This window comes from Astatotilapia calliptera, chromosome 14 (genome assembly GCF_900246225.1).
Source record: "Astatotilapia calliptera chromosome 14, fAstCal1.2, whole genome shotgun sequence".
NCBI lineage: Eukaryota > Metazoa > Chordata > Actinopteri > Cichliformes > Cichlidae > Astatotilapia > Astatotilapia calliptera.
Genome location: NC_039315.1, coordinates 14,308,930 through 14,328,139, shown reverse-complemented (window position 1 = coordinate 14,328,139; position 19,210 = coordinate 14,308,930). Strand labels below are relative to the sequence as shown.

General features: G+C 38.5%; 2 protein-coding genes across 2 annotated transcripts; both read left to right on the top strand.

The window, feature by feature from the left end:
* Positions 1-2,572: 2,572 nt before the first annotated feature.
* LOC113036441 (extracellular calcium-sensing receptor-like) lies at positions 2,573-5,643 on the top strand. The gene is made up of 6 exons (XM_026192804.1): positions 2,573-2,676; positions 2,802-3,084; positions 3,200-4,024; positions 4,150-4,371; positions 4,460-4,583; positions 4,739-5,643. Exons 1-6 carry the CDS (start codon positions 2,588-2,590, stop codon positions 5,641-5,643), a joined length of 2,448 nt encoding a protein of 815 aa, XP_026048589.1. The 5' UTR covers positions 2,573-2,587.
* Positions 5,644-11,652: 6,009 nt separating this feature from the next.
* LOC113036481 (extracellular calcium-sensing receptor-like) lies at positions 11,653-14,866 on the top strand. The gene is made up of 6 exons (XM_026192869.1): positions 11,653-11,741; positions 11,886-12,171; positions 12,342-12,914; positions 13,254-13,376; positions 13,608-13,731; positions 13,968-14,866. Exons 1-6 carry the CDS (start codon positions 11,653-11,655, stop codon positions 14,864-14,866), a joined length of 2,094 nt encoding a protein of 697 aa, XP_026048654.1.
* Positions 14,867-19,210: the final 4,344 nt, after the last annotated feature.

Sequence of the window (19,210 nt, the reverse complement as noted above, 5' to 3'; positions counted from 1 at the left end):
CACATCACAGGCTATATTGGCCCCAGCCAGGCAGCGGGGGTAAAATCCTCTTGCATGCCTGATCCACCCCTGTCATGCATCTACTGATATGTCTAGGCAGGCCTCTTCCATGGCCTGAAGGAGTTGAACACGGACATAAGGTTCTCGGTCATACACTTTCCACCGCCATGCCGAAAATAACTCCTCTATCGGGTTTAGAAAGGGAGAGTATGCAGTCAGAAAGATATTAGAAAACCTTGGGTAAACCAGTCACGAACCAGAGCAGCGCGATGGAAGCTGACGTTATCCCACACAACAACGTAGTGAGGCTGCTCTGGCTGTGCTGGTTCCCTGTAGTCCAGCTGGAACATATGTTGTCTTAAACCATCAAGAAAAGCAAGGAGAAGCATAGTGTTATAGGGTCCTAGTACGGCATGGCGGTGGAGTACCCCTCGTTGGCTGATGGCTGCGCACATAGTGACATTCCCCCCACGCTGACCAGGGACATTTACAATAGCCCGATGGCCAATTATGTTCCTCCCCCTTTTCCTTCTTTTGGTCAGGTTAAAACCTGCCTCATCCACAAAGATTATTTCATGGGGAACAGGCCGTCCTTCAATCTCAAAGATTCTCTGCAAAACACATAACACAGTAGAGTCAATCGGTACCCTGAACCACAGTTCAAGAGTGCTGAAATGGCAGCATAAACTGCCATGCTGTGATGGTACACAATACTTTATACAGTATCAAAACTCATACCTGAACATATTCCACACGTTGGTTTTTCACTCTGTCAGAGTTTCGTTCGAAAGGGACTCGGTATGCCTGTTTCATCCGGAATTGATTCTTTTGGAGGATGCGGTCAATTGTGGAGAGGCTGATGGCATTTATGCCTCGAAAAAGATGATCATCCTCAATCACTCTCCTTTGAATCTCTTGCAGGCGGATTACATTATTTGCAATTACCATGTTTACAAGTTCCCTCTCTTGCTCCTCCGACAAAAGCCTTAACCTGCCTCCACCAGGTGGTTGTCTCTGTGTCCTACAAAAATAGAAGCACTCATTACTGTAACTGTCACACATTCATTTTACAGGCAAATAATGGAAACTCAAGACACATAAGTTCAGTAACTTAAACGTTACTGTACAAAGCAGTCTTACTGCAAGTACACCTACCTGTTTTCCTCCCTGAAGGTTCTGATGATGGAGGCAACAGTGAAGCGACTCAAATTTGGTTGTACTCGTTGCCCAGCCTCCCTCATAGTCATCCCATGGACAAGGACATGGTCAACTAAAGTGGCTCGAATTTCATCCGAGACTGACTGTCTTCTTGCCCTTGCTCTTCCCCTTCCTTGTCGCTGTCGTTCTCCACCTCCACCTCCTTCACCACGTCCTCCTCCTCCTCCACCTCTCCCTCCTCCTCCACCACCTTCCTGTTGTCCTAGACCACCTCCTCCTCCTCTTCCACCACGTCCTCCTCTTTCACCACACCCTCCTCTTTCACCATGTCCTCTTCCTCCACCACGTCCTCCTCCTTCACCACGTCCTCCTCCTTCACCACGTCCTCTTTCTCCACCACGTCCTCTTCCTTTGCATCTCTTTGGATCCATTGTTTCAAACCTGAATGAGCTGACTTTGGCCCTTTTATCTATCCATCGCAGGTTCTGATTGGTGTGTGCTAAATTTTGACTCCTAGTGTTTCCACCTGGTTAATTGTGTGGTAATTGAGCTCAAGCTATGCTGACTTAAGTTAACATTATTGCATGCTAGTGCTTTCTAAATGACTACATGGTGTAAGCACTGTAAAATGTAGGTATTTGTGTGTAGAGTTTTGCAGTAACAGTTCACCAAATTTGAGTCATGTGTCAAAGCAGGGAATAGTGTTTATAGTTCAGGGAAATGGGTGAGCTTTTTGAACAATAGCGTTACGGTTTTGAAATTTTAGTTTAGAGGCCTGGTTATAGTGTTTAAGCAATCGAGAAAAACTGTAATAACTTTAACCTCAGATAATCCCAGTTTCATGTAAAATGATGATCTGAGATGTTCAGGTAATATAATGTATACTTTATTAATCCCCGTGGGGAAATTGCTTCAGTTTAAGACATTGCAGATATCCCTACAATAGATATCAATAATACAATAATAATTGTAGGGTCTACCTTATAATACAAAGTGCCATGAGGTGACTGTTGTTGTGATTTAGCACTGTATAAATGAAACTGAATAAAATTGAATAGATACTTAGTTACTATTCAGTACATTATTTGCATTTGACACTCTTTGAATTATCAGTGTGTTGAATAAACTGCTTTATCTGTAGGGAATTGATTACATGTGGACATGTCTGTTACGTTACATGCAGCACTGGATATGTGAACCTTCTTTTGAGCAGTCACCTTTTCTTGTTGTGCTCAGATTGCTGCCTTGGGATATTTGCCTTTGTCCAGCTCATTATAAAAGCTCTAGCCTCATTTGATTTTAGAAGTGCAGTGTAAACATGCAGAGAACTGTTTTTGTTTTTCTTTCCATACAGTACTTGAGCATAGTTTCTGGCTGTGAGCTGCTTGGCAAATTTAACATGCCAAGTTTGTTTGAGCAGGGTGACATAATGATCGGTGGGATTTTTCCAGTTTTTAACAAAGAGGTCAGCAGCACTTATACTTTTGAGAGTGAGCCTCCTGGAGTGAATTGTGCAGTGTAAGTCTTGATACATTAGACTTCTCCATACATGCTTCTTTACGCTTGCATCTTTAATGTTATGTTACATAGAATTGTTCAGCAGCAATTCTATAATTGTGATTTTTTGTAATGACACATTTTAGGTTTGACCTACGAGCTTTTCGATGGACACAGGCGATGATGTTTGCTGTTGCAGAAATAAACAATGATCCTGCTTTCCTTCCAAATATATCTCTTGGTTATAGGATCCTTAACTCATGCTCATCTCCTACTAACACTTTACGTGCTGCACTAACACTAGCTAGCAGACCACAGGGGATAAAAGCTACTGCTTGTTCTCCAACAATATCTTCAGTCATAGCAGAGGCAGGATCATCTCAGTCCTTAGCTGTCGCTGGAACTCTTGGACCATTTCAAGTGCCAATAGTAAGAGATAAAGTTGTTTATTAAGCGATGTTAAGGCTTTGTTATGCTTTATTAGGCAATTTCTTAGAATATTTTCATCACATTTTGTTGGTGTTGCTTTTTTCTTCCACTACAGATAAGTTACTTCTCAACGTGTGCTTGTCTGAGTGACAGAACTAAATATCCTACATTTTTTAGAACAATCCCCAGCGACTACTTCCAGGCAAAGGCATTGGCTGCACTGGTCAAACATTTTGGATGGCAGTGGATTGGAGCCATACAGTCAGATAATGATTATGGACGTAATGCAATTCTTGCTTTTAAGCAGGAGGTTGAAAAGCTTGGGGTTTGCATTGCTTTTGTTGGGTCAGTTCTACGTACATATACAAGGGATAAAATTCTAGACGCTGTAGAAATGATTAAACAGTCAACTGTCAAAGTAATTCTAGCTTTTGCTCCTGAGGGTGACTTTTCTCCTTTGATGAAGGAAGTAGTAAAACAAAACATTACAGGGATCCAGTGGCTTGGTAGTGAGGCTTGGATAACAGCACCTCAGCCCTCCACACCTGAAATATACACAGCTTTTGGTGGCGCCCTGGGATTTGTAATGCAGAAGATGGCTATTCCTAAACTTAAACACTTTCTTACAAGTAATAGTCCTTATAAAGATCCACATGCACCTTTTGTGAAGGAGTTCTGGCAGATAATGGTGGGCTGCACACCTGTTTTGCCAGGGGTACATGCAGATACTGAGGACACAACCAAAAGATGTACAGGCAATGAAACATTAATGAATTCCGAGCATGATTTCTTCAATGTCACAGAGCTCAGAGTGACCTATAATGTCTATAAAGCAGTTTATGCTATTGCACATGCTCTGCATCAGCTGGTATTTTGCCAACCAGTTGGAGCAAAAACAGTAAATCCATGTTTGAATCTTTCAGAAATTCAGCCCAAGGAGGTGAGAAATAATCAACTGAAATTTTTCTGAATTATTAGATAAATTATAATAATAATTAATAATAATAATAATTAGTCATTTATAAACTTATAAAAATCTAATGAATAATCACTCTGTTTTTTCAGGTCAGTAATAGCTTGCAAAAAGTGAATTTCATAAATCAGTTTGGAGATAAGGTGTTTTTTGATGAGAATGGCGATCCTCCTGCTTCTTATGAAATTATTAACTGGCAGTTGACAAATGGAAAAGTGCAACATGTGACACTTGGTAATTTTACATCTGCTGCAAATGGTGATTACAAGCTCAACATTGAAGAGGAGAAAGTAGTGTGGAGGACAGGAAAAATGGTAATTATACTGTAATTTTCCATTGCAGTATTGAATTTGACAACTGTATGTTCTCCTGAATGTTAATGTGACATGTCTTTTGCCACAGGTCCCCACATCGGTGTGTTCTAATGGTTGTCCAGCAGGAACCAGGAAAGCTCAAATTAAGGGAAAACCTATATGTTGTTTTGACTGTGTTCCCTGTGCTGAGGGAACTATAGCCAACTCAACAGGTATACTATACCGCCCCCCAGTCCCACTCATCCTGCCAAAAAGAAGGAAACAAAAGACATAGTGTGATGTACTCAGTGTTTGTTTATGTTTCAGGTTTAAAAAAATATATGCACATCTAGATACACAACACAGCCTTTCTATTTATTCTCAACAGGTGCAGCAGACTGCACACCTTGTCCAAAGGAATACTGGTCCAATGAGAGAAAAGATGATTGCATTCCTAGAACAATTGAGTTCCTGAAATATCATGAGCCTATGGGAATAGCTCTAACACTTGTATCCCTGTTAGGGGCCTCTCTCTCCTTGGCGACAATGGTGGTTTTTATCAACTACAGAGAAACTCCTGTGATAAAAGCCAGCAACTTTGAGCTGAGCTCTTTCTTATTGTTTTCTCTTTTTCTGTGTTTTCTCTGTCCTCTCACTTTTCTTGGTCAACCAACAGTCTGGACATGCATGCTGCGTCACACCGCTTTTGGTGTGACATTTGCTCTTTGCATTTCCTGTGTCTTGGGAAAAACCATTGTTGTTGTCACAGCCTTCAAAGCCACATTTCCTGGCAACAAAGTTGCTGGAAAGTTTGGTCACGCACAACAAAGAATTATTGTTTGCTCCTGCACTTTGATTCAAATAGTAATATGTGTGTTGTGGCTGACTTTAAGCCCACCTTACCCACATAAGTTGTTTACATACAGCAATAGAATGATTGCTCTGGAATGTAACACAGGCTCTGAGTTTGCTTTTTATGCAGTGTTGGGATACATAGGGATCCTTGCAATCATTTGTTTGATCCTGGCATTTATGGCAAGAAAACTTCCTGATAATTTCAATGAAGCCAAATTGATCACATTCAGCCTGCTGATATTCTGTGCTGTGTGGATTACCTTCATCCCAGCATACATCAGCTCTCCTGGAAAGTTCACTGTAGCTGTAGAAATATTTGCAATTTTGTCTTCAGCTTTTGGCTTATTAATTTGTACTTTTGCACCCAAGTGTTACATAATAATTCTTAAGCCAGAAAAAAATACCAAGAAACATGTTATAGGAAAAAGTATTAAGTAAAAAAATATATAATTCCTCAATTTTAAAACACCAGTTTTATGTTTCTAAATGCAAGTTGTATGGGCGCTGGAGCTTATCCCAGCCATCATAGGGCAAGCCAGGGGGATAATTTCCAGGTGGGTTAGGGGGTTACGACCCCCCCCCAATAATCGGACCCAACCAATGTAACCCCCCCCCCCCCCCCCCCCCCCCAATAAAGTTATGTATCGTTTTGCATAAATAGGCTGTTGATTTTCTTTACTCATTTCAGGTATCACCAGCAAAATAGTTGCATGTTGAATCATCTGGGAATTTACCCAGATTTATTTATTTATTTATTCAGACAGAGATCTTGACCTCCCCAATGTTCAGCACAAAATTATGCCAATGGGGCAAGAGGAGGGGTACACCCTGGACAGACTGCCAGTCTTTTGGAAGGCTAACACATAGGCACGTGGCTGCATGTGGTCTTTGGACTGTGGGCAGAAGCCAAAGTACGTGGACAGAACCCATGTAAACACGGGGAGAACATGCGAACTCCACACAGAAAGGTCCCAGCCAGACATTGGTGTCAAACAGTGCTAACCACCATGCCATCATGCTGCCTTTGAAATATATGTATATTTCAATAATAGATATTGAGCCACTTAATATTGTAAATACTTTATGTACAAAATTACAGTACACTGCAAAACATTAAATATGCTGCAGAAAGAAATGGATGTGAGTAATTATTTGCATACCTGTATACAGTGTCAATCTATTTACATTTTATTTTCACACAACATTTAGGGAGCTTCAGTTGGATGTTTACACAGTTTAAATAATGATGGCTGGCAGAAGGAACTTTAATGACTTTTCTGTTTTACTCTTCCAGTGGCTGTTCTCATCTTTACTTAGAAAATGCCCATTTAAAAATTTTCCAGCTGCCTATAGAGCTACTATTAATGGAGGACCTACAGCTAAATTCAGAATGACAGAAAGAATAGGAAAAAGCTTTATTCAATTAGATTCATAGAATTTGTTTGAGGTTCAGTGCAATTACAGGCAGATCTAACTATTTTAACAGGCAGAGATCATTTGGAAGAACTGAACATGTATTATTGTAGGGTCTACCTTGAAGTGTTGTTATGATTTGGTACTGTAAAACGTATTTTTCGGACCATAAGGTGCACTGTCGATGAACGGGTCTGTTTTCATACATAACGTGCACGGATTATAAGGCGCATTAAGCAAAACAAAACAGTCAGCTCAATCAAATTTTACTTGACTCATTCTTATTGCTTCCTCCACTTCTGTACCATTGATTTGAATTCTCTCGCAGCTGCTGTATTCCCATGTTTTTGCAGTATATTAATGACTAACCTCATATTGTGGATGGATTATCACAGTTGTTCTCGTGACTGAAGTTTGGTCCGTTTACAGCATCCTGCCATGCGATTGCATTTGTCCCTCACCATCTGGAACACTCACATTAACTTTTATCGAGTGGAAAAAAAGCTAGCATTCATCCTCCAGCTTCACTGTGTTTATGTTATGCTAACATAGCTGTGTCGCAAGCGATCACATAGCACATCATTATATACCAGCTAGTCCAACTTCAGTAACCCTACAAATGTCATTGCTGTTTAGTTTTCTGTCTTCATTTATGTTGGAAGTGATAGCAGAGCTGTACCTTCTAATCTCTCAGTCAGAACATAGTATATCATGTTTAGGTTGAAGCTAGCGAGCTAACTTCTAACTGAAATTTAATAAATTCTGTTTTCATTGATGCCTGGATGTTAAACTCAATTGTTACACCTGGCAAAGCAGCAACGTTCATCATTTTATCAAAGATGAAAGAATTTAGAGTTTTTAACTCTCAGTGATACTGCAGTGTACGTTTGACTTTGGGCCTGAAGTGGATGGAGTTTTGGACCCAGATTACTCCGCGAGGCTCTTGACTACGGTAGACGTAATGCTCCGACAATCCATCAAGCGGTGTGGTTCGTAGCTTACCAAAGTTGTACTAAAACATTTTTTGACATATTTTTGAGCGCCATGTACCACAAAAAATCAGTTCGAGATCAGTAAGCACAACCAGAATTCATACATAAGGCGCACCGGATTATAAGGCGCACTGTCAATTTTTGAAAAAAATTAAAGGATTTTAAGTGCGCCTTATAGTGCGGAAAATACAGTAAATAAAATTGAACTGAATTGAAGTTTATTGAAATTAATTGAATTGGGTGATTAGACTCAGATGACCCATCGTGGTAGAAGTAAATTAAAGTAAGTAAAGTAAAATGTTATTTTTAAAGCACCTTTCTAGATAAAACGATCACAAAGTGCTCCACAACGGGATGACAGAGTATAAAACAGAAATAGACAAAAGTTAACAAAATGCAATTCTAAAAAGATGCGTTTTTAGTTGTTTTTAAATGAGTCCACAGATCTTAAACTCAGACGAAGAGAGTTCCACAGTCTGGGGGCTACAGTGGCAATAGCTCTATCTCCCTTGGTTCTCAGCCTTGTATGCTGAATAACAAGTAGGCACTGATCACATGATCTCAGGGACCTCCTAGGGACATAGGGCTGTAAAAGTTTAGTAATGTAGGCTGGTGATTGTCCATGAAGAGCTTTAAAGCTCAGAACCAGAATCTTAAAATGCACTCTGAATTCAACGGGGAGCCAATGGAGCTGTAGTAGCAACAGTGTCACATGAGAGTACTTAGATGTTTTGGTCAGAAGCCTTTCTGCAGCATTTTGGACACTTTGCAGACGCTCCAGGGAGCCCTTGCTTAGACAAGTGAACAATGAGTTACAGTAGTCCAAACTAGTACAAACTGAAATGAATGAATATGCAATAACAATGTCCATACAATAGGACTTAATTTAGAAATGTTTCTTAAATGATAGAAGCAAGACCAAACCAGAGATTTGAGTGAACATCCAAAGTAAGAGCAGAGTCACAAATTACCCCTAGGTTCCCGATAGATGATTTCACAAATGTTGAAAGAGGACCAAGAGCATTCATTATCATAGGTACATGTCTGTCAGGACCACATACAAGGACTTCAGTCTTTTCTTCATTAAGTTGGAGGAAGTTGTCAGCCATCCAACCTTTGATGGATTCTAAGCACTCATTTAGAATCTGCAGCTTTGACACATCTTGGGGTTTAACAGAACAGAATCCTAGCAGCAATAGGATATAGGGCATGATCTTCTGGAGTTTGAACACTGGTGATGGTAAAGATGTAGACTTGATGGAGCTCTGAATGACTCAGTTGAGGTGGAGATGGGAAGGGGGTGGGTTGCACGAATGAGAGTCTGAAAAGGAGAATGACAGAGCACTGACATGGCCATGCCATCATATTAGATTCTTCTTCATTAGCCATCTTCTTGATGGGACCTGCAAAAAGACTAAAGGCCCCAACTTACAACGTATATAATACAAAACTCTCTATAAACACTATACAGGACAAAGCATGTTCCAAATGGGGGTTACACTCAAACATATGCATCCACTGTAGTGATGGGATTTCCGGCTCTTTTTAGAGAACCGGCTCTTTCAGCTCGGCTCACTAAAAAGAGCCGGCTCTTTCGGCTCCCAACCGGCTCTTCAGGTTGTTTTGTTGCTTTAATTAATTTATTATTAACAACAATCATCATCATCATCATCAACTTTATTTATAAAGCACTTTAAAACAACCACAGCTGACACAAAATGCTGTACATTGGAACTGTAAAATAAAATTACATGAGATATAAATAAAAAACAAATAAAAGAAGAGTGAAATCATTAATTAAATAACTACTTCAATTAAAAGAGAAAACTAACTCTCACTGAGGTTAAAAGCCAAGGAATAAAAGTGGGTTTTAAGACGTGATTTAAAAGTGGACAGTGAAGGGGCCTCTCTAACATGCATGGGCAAATTATTCCATAATTTTGGAGCCACAATAGAGAAGGCCCTGTCCCCTCTGAGCTTCCTCCTGGATCTCGGTACCTCCAGGAGCAGCTGGTCAGCTGACCTGAGAGACCGACAGGGTATGTGGGGATGAAGAAGCTCAGAGAGGTAAGGCGGGGCAAGACTGTGAAGGCATTTAAAAACAAACATAAGAATTTTAAAATTGACTCTAAAAGACACAGGCAGCCAGTGCAGAGAGGCTAGCACGTGGGTTATATGCTCTCTTTTTCGAGTTCCTGTTAGGAGTCGTGCAGCTGCATTTTGAACCAGCTGCAGACGTGAGAGCAATGACTGACTGACCCCCACATAAAGTGAGTTACAGTAGTCCAGGCGGGAAGAAATAAAAGCATGGATCAGTGTTTCAAGGTGCTGCCTCAAAAGAAAAGATTTTACTCTTGCCAGTCGCCTTAAATGATAAAAACTGGACTTCACCACTGCTCTGGACTTCACCAATTTAAAATCACTGTCCAACTTAAAACCAAGGTCAGTAACAACAGATTTAAAATAGAATTCCAGGGATCCTAAAACAACAGAGGAGGACTCACAGGGACCACTGGGTCCAGACACCAACACGTCTGTTTTCTTTTCATTAAAATTTAAAAAGTTTAAAGCCAACCAAGCTTTAATGTCATCTAGACATATCAAGAGAGGTTTTATGGAGATGCCATCCTTGTGTTTTAGTGGCAAATAAATTTGGCAGTCATTGGCATAACAATGAAATGAGATCCCATGCCTTCTAAGGATAGAACCCAGAGGCAGTAGATACAGTGAAAAGAGCAGTGGCCCTAAAATTGAGCCCTGTGGGACGCCGCATGACAGAGGAGCAGAAGACGATTCGTAACCGAGAAGGCTGACAGAGAAAGTTCTATCTGACAAATAAGACCTAAACCAATTAAGTGCAGTGCCACCAATACCCACTACATCATGTAATCGAGAAATTAGAATATTGTGGTCTACGGTGTCAAAGGCAGCAGTTAGGTCAAGCAAGACAAGAACAACATGGTTACCAGAATCACATGCCAGAAGGATGTCATTAAAAACCCTTTTAATTGAGTCTCAAAGCAAAGCCAATGAGAATCAATAAGAGAATTGGTAAGGAATCCAGCCGACAAATTATATCAATAATGTAATCAGAATCATTAAATTCTAATCAATTCCCATCCCTATTAATGTATCGTGATGAGAAATGTCTCTAAAAGTGGTCAAAATTTTCTAAAGAAGGGTAGATCTAACGAACAAGTAAGGCCGCACAACACAGCCATGTGTCGTACTGTAAAAATTAAAATTAGAAATGAGTTTTTTCAAAGTTTTTTCAGCACCCAACACAAACAACAAGAGTGTAGAAATGAAAAGTGTTGTATCACACAGTCAAGAATATAAACAAATGCAGACATTCTTGCAATGGAATCACATGCGTGGCTACAGTCATCAACATGATCATCTTGTTAAAAAAATTCAGGATACTATATAATAATTTTAGCAGGCCTGTTTTTAAAGTAATGAATATGCATAATTAGTTTAATCATGCATGCAGTGTTATGCAGCAATTAATATCTTAATTACTGAAAAGCCAGTGCTGTGCTTTGCAGGCATTTCACATCAATAGCTTCCACAATAAACTGTTGTGGAAGAAATGACTGTCACTTTCTTGAGGAGACACAACATATATTATTCTCACCAACCTCAAATGTATACTGTAGTCCTAAACACAAAACTCTTGACATCAAACTCTTGGTCATCTACAGGTTATATGTGGAAGTCTGTATAGAAGAAATGTGAATTTTTACTGACAACAGACAAAATAGATTACTGACATTTGAAAATATATAATGAGTAGAGCAATTATTTTCCTTGTTGTTTCAAGCTTACCAATCTGAAATCACTGTGCCCTTTGGGAAATGAGAGAATGTCTGACTATATCTAATACTGTCGTTATAAGAACTGTGCTCTCATGCATATATGATAATAGAGCACAAACATGAAAACAGGTATCATCTTATTCCTCTGTATCCTCACCATGAACACTGGCTGTGAACCGTTTGGCAGGTTTGATGTGCCAAGTTTTTTTAAGGAAGGTGACATAATGATCGGAGGAATCTTCCCAATTTTGATCAAAGAAATACTCAGCACTTCTACATTTGATAAGGAGCTGCCTAAAGTGCAGTGTGAAGGGTATGATTTAACACAAACATTTTTGTTCATTTGTCATGCATGTATGTTTATTTGTGTTTTAATTCTTGAGATTGTAGTGTACATACATGTAAAGCAAAAGCTTGGTTACTTTATGACTTGTATCAATCACTGAAATGTCTTTAGGTTTGACCTGAGAGTTTTTCGATGGACACAGGCAATGATATTTGCCATTGAAGAAATCAACAACGATCCTGCTCTGCTTCCAAACATATCTCTTGGCTATAGGATCCTTAACTCTTGTGCATCTCCAACAAATGCTTTACGTGCTGCACTAACACTGGCTAGTGGAGTAGAGGAGGTAGATGTATCTTCTCATTGCCCTCCAGCTATATCTGCTCTCATAGCAGAATCTGGGTCATCTCAGTCAATAGCTGTGGCTGGAATTCTTGGACCATTTCATATGCCAATAGTAAGAGATAACTAGACAATAAGATACAATTATATGTTTTATGATGCTGCGTGCAAATAGTAAAAGAGATAAAACTGTATGTTTTATGCCATGTGATATATGTGATATTTTGGCATTGTATGATGTATTGTTGCATGCACACTGTTTCAGTGTTCTTTTCTCTTTTATAGATCAGCTACTTCTCAACGTGTGCTTGTCTGAGTGACAGAACTAAATATCCTACATTTTTTAGAACAATCCCCAGCGACTATTTCCAGGCAAAAGCTTTGGCCGCACTGGTCAAACATTTTGGATGGCAGTGGATTGGAGCCATACAGTCAGACAATGATTATGGACGTAATGGAATTCTTGCTTTTAAAGAGGAGGTTGAAAAATTTGGGATTTGCATTGCTTTTGTGGGTACAATTCTACGTACATACACTAAAGACAGATTTTTGAAAGTTGTGGAAATAATAAAACAGTCAACTGTCAAAGTAATTTTGGCTTTTGTACCTGAAGGTGACTTTTATCCTTTGATGAAAGAAATTGTGAACCAGAACATTACAGGAATTCAGTGGATCGCAAGTGAGGCCTGGATAACAGCATCTCGACCATCCACACCTGAAATATACACAGCTTTTGGTGGCGCCCTCGGATTTGTTGTGCAGAAGATGGCTATTCCAAATTTCAAACACTTTCTTACAAGTATTAGTCCTTATACAGATCCACATGCACCTTTCGTGAAGGATTTCTGGGAGATTATCGTGGGTTGCATGCCCGTTTTACCAGGAGCACGCACAAGTACTGATGACACAACCAAAAGATGTACAGGAAATGAAACATTAATGAATTCCGAGCATGTTTTCTTCAATGTCACAGAGCTCAGAGTGACCTATAATGTCTATAAAGCAGTTTATGCTATTGCACATGCTCTGCATCAGCTGGTATTTTGCCAACCAGTTGGAGCACAAACAATAAAGCGATGTTTGAATCTTTCAGAAATTCAGCCCAAGGATGTGAGAAATGGTGCAATTGAAAGTTACAATTCTTCTGACTGAAGAAGAAGCTCATAAAAAGCTGATAAATAATCCTTTCCTTTCTAGGTCAGTAAAAGCTTACAAAGGGTGAATTTCACAAATCAGTTTGGGGATGAGGTGTTTTTTGATGAGAATGGCGATCCTCCTGCTTCTTATGATATCATTAACTGGCAGTTGATAAATGGAAAAGTGCAACATGTGACACTTGGTCATTTTGCATCTGCTGCAAACGGCAATTACAAACTCAATGTCCAGGAGGAGAAGATCGTGTGGAGGACAGGAAAAACAGTAATTCTGATGTCTCTTTTTTTCCCATGCAGTACACTTTTAGTATCTCAACTTTATTTGAATTGTGGCAGTAAGATCATTTCAACACTTATTTATCATTGCTACAATACTTAAACATTTCTTTTGCCACAGGTCCCCACATCACTGTGTTCTAATATTTGCCCATCTGGTACCAGAAAAGCTCAGATTAATGGAAAACCAATTTGTTGTTTTCACTGTGTATCCTGTGCTGATGGAACTATAGCCAACTCAACAGGTAGACAAGTAGACCAATATATGAAGTGTATATGTCTTATCAAATCGAGCATACTCAGTATAATATCACATATTTAGTGTATACAAATAAGTAATATTTAAAATATTAATGTGGTAGGGCATCATCTTGATTTCTAATTAATTTCACTGCTTTTTCTGTCAAGGAAGTTAAATCTTTGACTAACACGGTCTCTCAATTCATTATTCACCCTTTCTGTTTATCATCAACAGGTGCAGCAGACTGCACACCTTGTCCAAAGGAATACTGGTCCAATGAGAGAAAAGATGATTGCATTCCTAGAACAATTGAGTTCCTGAAATATCATGAGCCCATGGGAATAGCTCTAACACTTGTATCCCTGTTAGGGGCCTCTCTCTCCTTGGCGACAATGGTGGTTTTTATTAACTACAGAGAAACTCCTGTGATAAAAGCCAGCAACTTTGAGCTGAGCTCTTTCTTATTGTTTTCTCTTTTTCTGTGTTTTCTCTGTCCTCTCACTTTCATTGGTATGCCAACAGTCTGGACATGCATGCTGCGCCACACCACTTTTGGTGTGACATTTGCTCTTTGCATTTCCTGTGTCTTGGGAAAAACCATTGTTGTTGTCACAGCCTTCAAAGCCACATTTCCTGGCAATAAAATTACTGGAAAGTTTGGTCACGCACAACAAAGAATCATTGTTTGCTCCTGCACTTTGATTCAACTAATAACATGTGTGTTGTGGCTGACTTTAAGCCCACCTTACCCACATACGTTGTTCACATACAGCAATAGGATGATTGTTCTGGAATGCAACACAGGCTCTGAGTTTGCTTTTTATGCAGTGTTGGGATACATAGGGATCCTTGCAATCATTTGTTTGATCCTGGCATTTATGGCAAGAAAACTTCCTGATAATTTCAATGAAGCCAAATTGATCACATTCAGCCTGCTGATATTCTGTGCTGTGTGGATTACCTTCATCCCAGCATACATCAGCTCTCCTGGAAAGTTCACTGTAGCTGTGGAAATATTTGCAATTTTGTCTTCAGCATTTGGCTTATTAATTTGTATTTTTGCACCCAAGTGTTACATAATATTTCTTAAGCCAGAAAAAAATACCAAGAAATGGGTTATGGGAAAAATTATAAAGTAAAGAAACATGATATTGTTCTATGTTAAACCTTTATAAACCAAGTATCCTACAGGCCGCCTGGAGTTGTCTTCTAATTTTGGGTGTAAAATTACAAAATAATTCAGAGCACGGTGGCATTGTGTTTATCATTGTTGCCTCACAGCAAGATGATCCTTCAATTCTACCATCAGGACAGGGTGTTTCTGTGTGGAGTTGCATGTTCTCCCCGTGGGTTCTCCCCAGGTGCACCGGCTTCCTCCCACAGTCCAAAGACATGCACTTTGTGGGGATAGGTTAATTGGAAAATCTAAATAGCCACTAGGTGTGAATGCAGGAGTAAATGTAAGGTACACCCTGTCCAGGGTGTACCTTGCCTCTCGCCCTATGACAGCTGGGATAGGCTCCAGCACCCCCCGCGACCCTGAAAAGGATAAGTGGAAGCGAGTGGATGGATGACTTGATAGCATAAGTGGTTAACAAGTCATTTTAATGTAAAGCACACATGGTAAAATCTAGGCAGAGCTAATTTTGTTGTCTGTGTTTGGACAACAATACCTTGTGTATGCTTTGTACTAACACGAAACACCACATATGTTTTTTATTAAAAAGCTTGTTTTCTTTTTTTAATGAAATCATTTCAATTTTGTCTCTAGCACAAACAGTAGCAAAGTTACTTCATTTAAAAGCACCTCTAAAAAAAATGGAACCACAGCTGGGTCAGTGGTGAAAAAAGGGTCAGTGATGTTGCCATTTATGTTTTGATTTACATAAGCTATATTTCACTAGTACAGCTATAAGTATTTCAATGTCCTGTAACTTAGTAACACTATCAATGTAGCAATATATGTAACATATATGTTGTATATACGGCCTTTCGTTAAATATATACATTGGGGATATTTTAGACACATCTAGATCATGGCCAGTTTTAAAGAGAAGAAAGATTGATTGAGAGCTCAGACATTGCAATGCATTCTTCATAGTCCCCACCATAATGCACAAATTTCCCCGCCATCGGATCAATAAAGTCTCATCTTATCTTATCGTGCTGTTTTTCATGTAATATAGACATACACCCCCCTCCACAAACACATGTATGGATGTATATAAATAGATAGATAAATAGATAGCTTGTGATGGAGAGAAATAGGCTTTTGTGTACAACATTAAAAATGTAATGCAATGTAACTTTGAAAAATCAGATGGAAAAAGAATAAATCATAATTTAAAGCAAGATTACTCCACTTATACTATCAATAATTGTATATCCCCTGTCTGTGACCTTGAAAAGTGAAAAACTGTGGTAATTTAAACACCATGGAGCTAAAGCGTTTTTTTTGTTGTTGTTGTTGTTGTTGTTTTTAGAGGTTGTTTTTCCCTGAAATGAAATGAAACTAGAAAAATTTGCATTTCCTGCGAAAATGCAGTGTGGATGCTTAAAGCTGAAGCTGTATGCAAAAAGTAGCTGAAAAAGCTGAAAAGTTGCAGAAATTGTAAAAACTTTGCAGAAGCAAAAGAAGTTTGCTAAAATGGAATAACTTAGCAGAACTGCAATATCTTAGAGGAAACATAATACTTGGCAGAAATACAATAGCATAGCAGAATTTAGCAGAAATATTGTAACTTACCAGAAACATGATAACTTCTCAAAAATACAAGAATTTAGGAGAAATAGTATAAGATAACAGAAAGAATATATTTAGCCAAAAATACTTAAACATTACAGAAACACTATGATTTAGAAAAATAGTACAACAGAGCAGAAATATTGTGATTTACCAGAGACACTGTGATGAACTATGAATATTGTAATTTTAAATTAAGACTATGTTTTAGCACAAATATTATAATTTGGCAGAAATACTATAATTTAGCAGAAATACTATATTAAGCACAAATCCTATAAAAAGCAGAAATGGTATGATTAAGCATAAATACTACATTTAGTAGAAATACTTTGTTTTAGCACAAATCCCATAAAAAGCAGAAATACTATATTAAGCACAAATACTATGAAAAGCAGAAATAGTATATTAAGCACAAATCTTATAAAATAGCAGAAATAGTGTGATTTAGCACAATAGTAATAAGTTAAAAAGAAAAATTGGAAAATCAAAATGGACAGCTGAAAAAATGCTGAACATGCTGAGGTTCCCTCAAATATACTTGTTAAATGACAAAAATCAGCAAAAAAATTTATGACTGCCACACAATTACAAATATGTACACATGAGGAAACACACATGCACAGAGAGACACACACACAAGATCCAATTCAGTCAACCAGTCTAAATATATTGAATTTGAATCTTACAATGGGATCATCCCATTAAAAGGCTTTCTCTCTCTCTCTGTCTCACACACACACACACACACACACACACACACACACACACACACACACACAGGGAGAGAGAAGTAAGTTTCTAGGTCAGCCTGGGAGCTGGTGAATTTGAATCCACCAATCAGAGAGGCTGTGCACTTTTCCCCACCAAAACAGGTGCATCTGTTTACACACGCAGCAGCACAGAGAGACACTGGATTTTTGCAGTCTATTTCTCATAGTGAGGACTCCCCTCAAACAAATGACCGTAATTTCCTAACTGTAGGGGCTAGAACGGTCATTCTTACACCGTTTTGTTCAGAAGAGATGGGAGAATCTTCAAGTGTTGACAATTTAATATTAAAATATGAATTTTTAGAGATATACGACATGGATGACTTGTTGACTTAGAAGCCACGAATTCCCCAATATGCAAATTTGAATGCCTGAGACCACATATGTGATTGGCTGGCTGGGAAGCCGTGCAGGCCCTGATTTGTGGATTTGAATTCCTCAGCCCTCAGATATGATTGGCTGGCTTAGAAGCCACGAAGGCCCCAATATGCAAATTTGAATGCCTCAGGACACTTATTTGATTGGCTGGGAAACTGTGCAGGCCCTGATTTGAAAATTTGAATGTCTCAGTCCTCACAGAGGATTGGCTGCCTGGGGACTGGCAGAAATATATAGAAATACTATTATTAAGCATAAATACTACATTTAGTAGAAATACTATGTTTTACACAAAATATTATAAAAAGAAGAAAACTATAATTTAGCAGAAATACTATATTAAGCACAAATCCTATGAAAAGCAGAATAGTATAATTTAGCAGAAATACTGTATTTAGCACAAGTACCGAAAGTACCAGAAAATTTAGCACAAATAGTATAAAAAGCAGAAATAATATAATTTAGCACAAATAGTATAAAAAGCAGAAATATTATAATTTAGCACAAATAGTATAAAAGCAGAAATACTACATTTAGTAGAGAAATACTATGTTTTAGCACAAATAGTATAAAAGCAGAAATATTATAATTTAGCCAAATAGTATAAAAGCAGAATATTTATAATTTAGCACAAATAGTATAAAAAGCAGAAATATATAATTTAGCACAAATAGTATAAAAAGCAGAAATATTATAATTTAGCACAAATAGTATAAAAGCAGAAATATTATAATTTAGCACAAATAGTATAAAAAGCAGAAATACTACATTTAGTAGAAATACTATGTTTAGCACAAATAGTATTAATAAAGCAGAATACTATAATTTAGCAGAATAGCAATAACTTACAAAATACAAATTAGGAGGCATATTGAAACAGAAATGCAAGAGGGACACACAAACACAGGCTCTTAATCCGTCAATCAGTCTAACTATATTCAATTTAAATCCCACAATGACATGCTGCCAAATAAGGGCAGGGTCCTCTTCTCTCCACTAACACACACACACACACACACACACACACACACACGCACACACACACACAGAGGAGAGAGCTGCCTAATTTAAATCCACCAATCCAGGGTGGCTGTTTACGTTTTCCCGCCAAAAAAGGTGCATCTTTTTACACACGCAGCAGAAGAGCACAGGATTATTGCAGCCTTTCTCATAGTGAGGACTCCCCTCAAACAACATGACCATAATTTCCAAACCGTAGGGGCTAGAGCGGTCATTCTTACACCGTTTTGTTCAGAAGAGATGGGGGAATCTTCCAGTGTTTACAATTATTATTAAAATATGAATTATTAAAGATATTTGACTTGTAATGCACCATAACTGAGTAGAGCGAAGCAAAAACTGCTTGATTTGCCCTCAAACAACGCTTTCTAACTCGAATCTATTTTGAGTATCGATATCATCTTTCACCGTAAGAGACAGCAGGCTTTGGTGAACAATCATGGAAATTTTCAGGTCTCTGTGGAAATCCAACAAAAAGTTATGACGAGAGAAAAAAGTGGTTCATTTCCACAGTTTGAAATCTGAAGAAATCTGAGCGAAGGACGAATTTCCTACCCTCAAACAAGTCC

Coding starts and splice junctions, on each gene's coding strand:
- LOC113036441 (XM_026192804.1), top strand. CDS start 2,588: ATGATCGGTGGGATTTTTCCAGTTTTTAACAAAGAGGTCAGCAGCACT. Junction 2,677..2,801: donor CCTGGAGTGAATTGTGCAGT/GTAAGTCTTGAT, acceptor GACACATTTTAG/GTTTGACCTACGAGCTTTTC. Junction 3,085..3,199: donor GACCATTTCAAGTGCCAATA/GTAAGAGATAAA, acceptor CTTCCACTACAG/ATAAGTTACTTCTCAACGTG.
- LOC113036481 (XM_026192869.1), top strand. CDS start 11,653: ATGATCGGAGGAATCTTCCCAATTTTGATCAAAGAAATACTCAGCACT. Junction 13,377..13,607: donor GGCAGTTGATAAATGGAAAA/GTGCAACATGTG, acceptor CTTTTGCCACAG/GTCCCCACATCACTGTGTTC. Junction 13,732..13,967: donor AACTATAGCCAACTCAACAG/GTAGACAAGTAG, acceptor CAACAGGTGCAG/CAGACTGCACACCTTGTCCA.